Consider the following 6,573-nt stretch of genomic DNA (forward strand, 5'->3'; position numbering starts at 1 on the left):
AGGGCCTGTAGACACATTAGGGAGTACGCCAAAGACTTGGATAATTACATTGTTTTGATGAACAATAAAGAGGTTTGAAGTCCTTATAAACCTAGAGAGTCCACACAGGTGTTTTCACTTATTTTGTCTCATGACACCTCTTCTCAGGATTGTGTGGGTGCGTTAATAGCTGTGGCTTATTGGTATGTCTCTGTGGTAACTCTACTGTCAACTTTGTTGCAATTAGGACAATTGACACCTTTAAGATTCATTTTAGTAAAATGGAGTTATCATAGGAACAAATGCACACACACTGACAAAACACTTGGAGAGGCTCTTCAGATGCAAAAAAGTTTAATTTAATTAGACCTGAGCAGAGGTCTAACTGAAAACACTTATGTGAGTTTGCAGAGCATTTAAGGCTGTTTGAAGATTCTGTCTCTCTCTCTAAAATGATTGTCTTTCTCAAAACAAGAAATGTGATTTGTGATAATGAGATCTGACGTTCAGTTACACTCTTTTTAGTCTGTTCAGCCAAAAACAAATGAGGGACTATAAACCAAAAGTTGCATGACATGACAGTTTCTGACTGAATTAACAGGCTAAACTGTCTTATAAGCTATTGCTCTTTTTTCTGCCCTGTGTCTAACAGAGCTTAACAGTATTTTGGCATAATTTAGGTCACATCTACCTTAAGAACAAATGAACAATAGTGACAGCTGAAAATTGTTCCTTTTTGTGGGGTGTGTTTGGTGACCTGTTACCAAATATGAATCCATGTGACTGCAGGAGAGGAAGAAGTCAGAGAGAATATTGTGTAATGTGCCGTGAAAGTGAATGCTGTGATGAAAGTATAACTGGTTTTGGAAATATACATAACAATAGTCCTGCAAAGTAAAATTTTAAATATGAAGTATGAATCTATGAGCAAAGGAATTCCAGGGATTTCTGTTCTATTATTCTAAGATGTAATGTTTGTTTGCACATGCTGAGACCTATTGAAGAATGATTGTCTCATTGCTTACCTGTAAATAGACTGTGTTTTGTCGTATTGCACCAAATGACCTCTTCCTCTCTGAAACGTCCTACAAAACGCTGAAGGACTTTGAATAATTCAATTCCAGTAATGAGACGAATAAACAAATGCATGCATGAATATTCAGAGATTTAGTTCATATCGTTCCAGCTTCAAAAGCCTTCGGAAAACATTGCAACAGGATGCACAATCTGCTATGCAGCTGCTACCTTTTCCCAAAGTATACCGGCCTTTACTCATCACTGGCTTCTTTCTGCCAGCAGAGCTTTTTGTGTGCGTCCTAAGCGGCTGTTTGCATGCATATTTTGCAAAGCTGACTATTCCAAATGCAACTTTTCATGGTCGCCCTCTTGTCACACAGGTTAGAGAAAAGAAAAGTTTCAATATCTGTAATATATCAATCTTTTAGCCCATTACAACAGATAAATTCTGCAGGACGAAAGTCTAGTTGGACATACAGGTGCATGTAAAAGTCATCACTGTTGGGTTTGTGTTTGAAATAAAGCTGATTCCCAACCAGCTGAAGTCACCTTGTGTGCAACTGTAAAGGATCACAAGCGCTGACATTGTTCTGATCTGAATCCAGGAGGAGAGACAAGCTCAGAACAAGTGTGTTTCATGAGGGCACAAACGCTAGTATATCATAGAATATTAAGATTCAGTTATTTTTAAGTTTATTTATTAAATCTAAGAAAATGGTTGTTTTCCAACTAAATTCTTGTATGTATTAGATAAATTCCTGATACAATTCATGAATTGTATGTAGGACTAATAATTAGGTTCAGATTAAAGTTATTGAAAAGTGAAAAGATTCTCAAAAGAACCAAACTCTTGTATATATATATATATTTTATTTCTGGCAGAATTTTGAATCTATACTGCACAGACACTGTTTGAGGGATTTTCTATGAAGTCAAGTCAATTTTATTGATGTAGCTCAAATCACAAAATTGTGTAATTTAGCTAAGAATCCTGACATGAAGCTATTTTAAATTTTTATTTTAATGAATGGCGTAATTAAGCAAATCTTAATGAAGGCCACTGTGTTCTCTGTGAAAAAGAGATGGACCTTTACATGCCATTAATTATGTTAAAGGTTTCTTCTATAGCCTATTTTTTATAACCCGCATGCTTTAAAATTATAATTATTATAAAAGTCAGTTTTCAGGTGAATTTTTTTAAAGCCTAAAGTAGCCTACATTAAATGTCTTGCTCAGAATGTACAAAAAAGAGCAGTTTGATGTTGAAAGTCATTTAGCATAAAAAATACTGTTGAGGTTTGTTTGTTTGATGTGAAGATACTTATTCTCTGTAATACTGTTGGTGTTCAGTGTTTCTGTGATCTGTAGGCCTGTTGGTGTATCAGTGCTGCTTTAAATGTTCCGCCTTCTACTGTGTAAGCTACACAAAGATCATTAAAAAAAAACATCACCAAAGACTTTTTCACTTTTCAATTAATCGTCTTTATTTTACATTTCAAACCCCAACATAATCAGAGATTGATCTGAAACTTCCGTCCAAAATAAGTAAATAAATATCATTTTTCATTTTTTTATTAAAAAAATAAAGAAGTGGTAATTGTTTGCGTCGGACAGAGAATGACAGCCTACTGGGGAGAAAATAAGGAGAGAAGCATTGAATAAGACGGATAGAATAAAGCAGGTGCAACATGTGAGGGGAGGGGGGGTCTTCCCACACATTAACAAGACTAATATATAATATCTCCCACTATTTAAACAGAATAATCCATCTACATATTTACACTCTATATTTGTGGTTTTATTTGGGACCTTTCCGCCTTGCAGGCCCACAGAACGGAAAAGCAACTAATCACCAGCGATTAAATTTGATCTTTACACAACTGTAGAGAAACACAGATGCCTGGGCCATCAAAGATTTCCAGTAATAAGCTGAAGTTTTGTTGCTTTAGGAGCTCTGTGAAGAAACACCTGTTACAATTGAGGTTAATTACCATAAAACACTAAGTTAGTTGCAATACCCCAAAGTCCCAGTGAGGAAAATCAATGCATTGGTCTTAACTGGCTCCGTCGACGCAACGGATTCAGCAACAAAGATAAATAAAAAGCGTAACAATGTGGGGAAAGAGAGTCTGTAACAACCCCAAAAGTTCGTCTCCATTTAGTTTGGAGTCACTTGGAGTCGCTGGTCAGCCTCGGCATGGCGACGGTGCTCATGCTGGACACATGCGGAGGCGGGACTTGGCACATGCTACACGGACAAGGCATCCCGGTGCCAACGCCCCAGTGCTGGAAACTGCTGCCCAGCGGCCCCGCGCCGGCGGCGGGCGCTTTGAGGAGTCCGTGATGGGGTCTGACCGAGGTGACGGCGGAGATACTGGGCGCGGACAGAGAGGCGGTGGAGACGGCCGCCGGCGGGAGGAGCGGGTGGTGCACCGCCGGGTGTGAGGCGTGGGAAGCAGCCGGGTGTCCCGGAAGGGGCCCCGCGTGTGTCATAGTTCCACAGGCTGATGGGTGGAAGCCGCCGTGGTGTCCGCTGCTGCCGTAGATTTCACTGACCAGCCGCTTCATCTCCTCTAGTGAGTTGCTCAGCATCAGGATGTAGTTTCTAGCCAGCAGCAGGGTGGCGATTTTGGAGAGTTTGCGCACCGACGGGCCGTGCGCATAGGGCATGACCTCCCGGAGCCCGTCCATGGCCACGTTGAGGTCGTGCATCCTTTTCCTCTCGCGGCTGTTGATCTTGAGGCGGATCGTCTGCAGCTCGCCCTCTGACAGGAGTTTACGGTCTTTCTTGGACGCCAGCCGGAGGAGGGATTCCTCGTCGGAGGCGGAGAGGCCGCGCAGGCTGGGGATCTCTGACGGAGAGTCGCTCTGTGTGGAGGACACGGCGCCGGAGAAGCCGTGCACAGATTTCTTCAGGGCGGACAGGAAGATGTCGTCCACCTCGGGAGATGACGGTCTGCTCGACACGCGGCTCGTATCTGAGTCCATAGTCCTGGTCCAGCACGGTGCTCTGTAGATAAAAAAAACTTTTTTAGTTAATTTACTGAACCCCAAAATCCACATCTCATGCCGCCACCACAAATAGGCAGGCCTATAATATTCAAATTTTTTGGGGGGCGGCGGTCACAACGACTGGTGATTAAAAAAAAGCTATTTTATCCGTTTAATTCATTAAAAGTGGCCTATGTAAAAACAACAGGATTTTGATTGTTGCGGGAAAAGTATCCTGAAAGCTACTGAACCGTCATATTTAAACACGGCTTACAAGAAGCCTGCATTTCTGACATCATATGTTTGTTTGTTTTTTTCTTTATATTGATATTGGATCATCTGATAAAGAATAAAAGATACGTTATCAGTGAGTGCCCACATCGTTTGTACACTGTATTTCTACTTGCCCCTGGCTCGACATAAATAAAGTAGGAGAACCGCCATAAAATATATGTAAGATGACAGCAATTGTCTATCAGATTGCCTAAAAACAAATAATCAAACACGTACCAAGAGTGTTTTTCCAAGCGCGATGGTGAGAAAGCCTGAACGTCAAATCCACTTGTTACTCCAAATCGCATCTGACAGCCCATTTGGCACGCCTGCGTGCGACCGCAGGGTTTTATAGCGGGCTGAGGCGCACAGAGGCCGGGTCACCAGGACAACGCAGTTTCTGTCCCGGCTGCCTCCCTGCGACCAATCAGCTCCTTGCAGGGAGAGGGGTGGGGGGGTGACGGAGGGTCCTCCAGCCTGATGTAATTACAAACACACAGCATAAAGTGAAATGAGACACACTCCCTATACATATGGCCCCTTCTTGTGAAAATGTTGGCCCGCGTGTGGATGGATTTTATCATAATCGCACACATTTTAAGCCACTTTTAGCCTTTCATAAGTGTAGTAATTTGTACTATTCAGGATCCGGAAACAGTAATACAAGAAATCAGACTTCATTTTAATGATTTAGCTACATAAATCGGGCTATAATTAATTCGCTTTGTGCCGAAACTGTGACTTAATAACTGTTGTTTAATTTTTTTTTTTAATTTAATATCCTATAATTTTTATTAATTTATACAATATTTATTTTGATTAAAAAATCGGTTCCTCGTCTCTCATTCTCATTTCTGTTATTAAACCCTCCGAGCTGTAGGCCAACCATAAAATCACGTCGCCCCTTCAAATGAACACTAATAACGGGTCGAAGCCTAATAAGCAGCGCAATATGTCTCCTGCTTACAGTTTTGGTGTTAATGTGGTGTTTTCCGTTTTTACCCGCTGTCGACCAGCAGCTGCCGTTAAACTGCATCTTTAACGTTAATTAATGAAGTGTGCAAAATTGTTTTTAACGGTTATGATCCGTAACATTTCAATTAGTCTGCCCTGAGCGATCGCAGTGTGGCCTGCTGCTGGCGCTCAGGCGGCCTCTGACTGACATAAGGGCCCAAACCGGTGATTTGCTCTCGGACATAACTGAAACTGAAAGCAGCATTGTTCCGAAATATGATGAGTGGTCTTGTGCAGTCAGACTCAATCAGCGCTAATTGCCTCTACAAGCTTATCAGTTTTTTTTTAGACTGGACTCGAAATATCATTTCTGTAGGCCTATTTGGTTATTGATAAAATATTTGAAATAACTCTAATAACGTTAATAGCTTATTCTGCAGACTCAGCTCTTTAGGATGAATCTAAAAGGTGGGTTTTAATTTAATTGCCAAGTTTGTTACCAGAACATTTAGGATTTTCTGAAGTTTAATTAAAACAAAAACAAGCGATACATCAAACAAACTGTAAAATCAGCAACCTTCACTTATATAAAAAAATGCTTAATTAAAAATAACCTTAATAAATAGTAAATGTGTTGAAATTGTTTTATCTATCTATAGATGTGGTCAGTTATAGTTCCAGTTAGTTTCCAGATCTAAGTGTGTTTCTGTGCCGTTGCCATGGTTACCATGCAGTTTAATATACCTTGCGCACTGATTTAGAATGCTGACAAACAGTTGACCGGAACTCCTTTTCGATTTTAACGGTCAACTGTCAGCCAATCAGAAACGAACATTTTTCGTTACAGTAACCGTCAGTCAGGTCACGCACGTCGGTCCGCGAGCACAAAATGAAGGTCGTTATACCTGAGGGGAGTGTTATCACACACACAGGCCCCCCGCCCCCCATCGTTATATTACAGGCCTATTTGCTTGTTTTTTCCGTCCTCTGTCCGTTGCCCTCGCGTGTTTACGCCTGTTAAATAAGATTATGGTAATGAAGGCGGTTAAAGTGGCATTTTAAATCAGGAGGTTTGTATCTGTGCCACCATTTGCTTCATTAGACATTCCCACAGTCTCACTGTTGCACATGATTCACAATGAGACAAACTTCCTCTTCAGCTGTGTTTCTTTCACATCGTGAATCATTATTTTAAAAGTCAGTTAATTAGCTAGTAAAGTGATTGACATCTATCAGGACTTCTGGAGGCTTTGTGGTATTCTGAACCCTCACCAGGCTGTCTCAGAAATCTTAATAAATCTCCTAATCTTAAACCACAGATTTAAAAAGAGTCTCAACCTTTTATGACACAATTCATTT

General features: G+C 40.9%; 1 protein-coding gene across 1 annotated transcript; it reads right to left on the reverse strand.

Annotated features, from left to right (window-relative positions):
• Positions 1–2,454: 2,454 nt before the first annotated feature.
• On the reverse strand, positions 2,455–4,649 carry olig2 (oligodendrocyte lineage transcription factor 2). The gene is made up of 2 exons (XM_044215721.1): positions 4,498–4,649; positions 2,455–4,006 (listed from the first exon to the last, which is right to left on the reverse strand). Exon 2 carries the CDS (start codon positions 3,982–3,984, stop codon positions 3,166–3,168), a length of 819 nt encoding a protein of 272 aa, XP_044071656.1. The 5' UTR covers positions 3,985–4,006; positions 4,498–4,649; the 3' UTR covers positions 2,455–3,165.
• Positions 4,650–6,573: the final 1,924 nt, after the last annotated feature.

The sequence above is a fragment of the Siniperca chuatsi genome, linkage group LG12 (assembly GCF_020085105.1).
Source record: "Siniperca chuatsi isolate FFG_IHB_CAS linkage group LG12, ASM2008510v1, whole genome shotgun sequence".
Classification (NCBI taxonomy): domain Eukaryota; kingdom Metazoa; phylum Chordata; class Actinopteri; order Centrarchiformes; family Sinipercidae; genus Siniperca; species Siniperca chuatsi.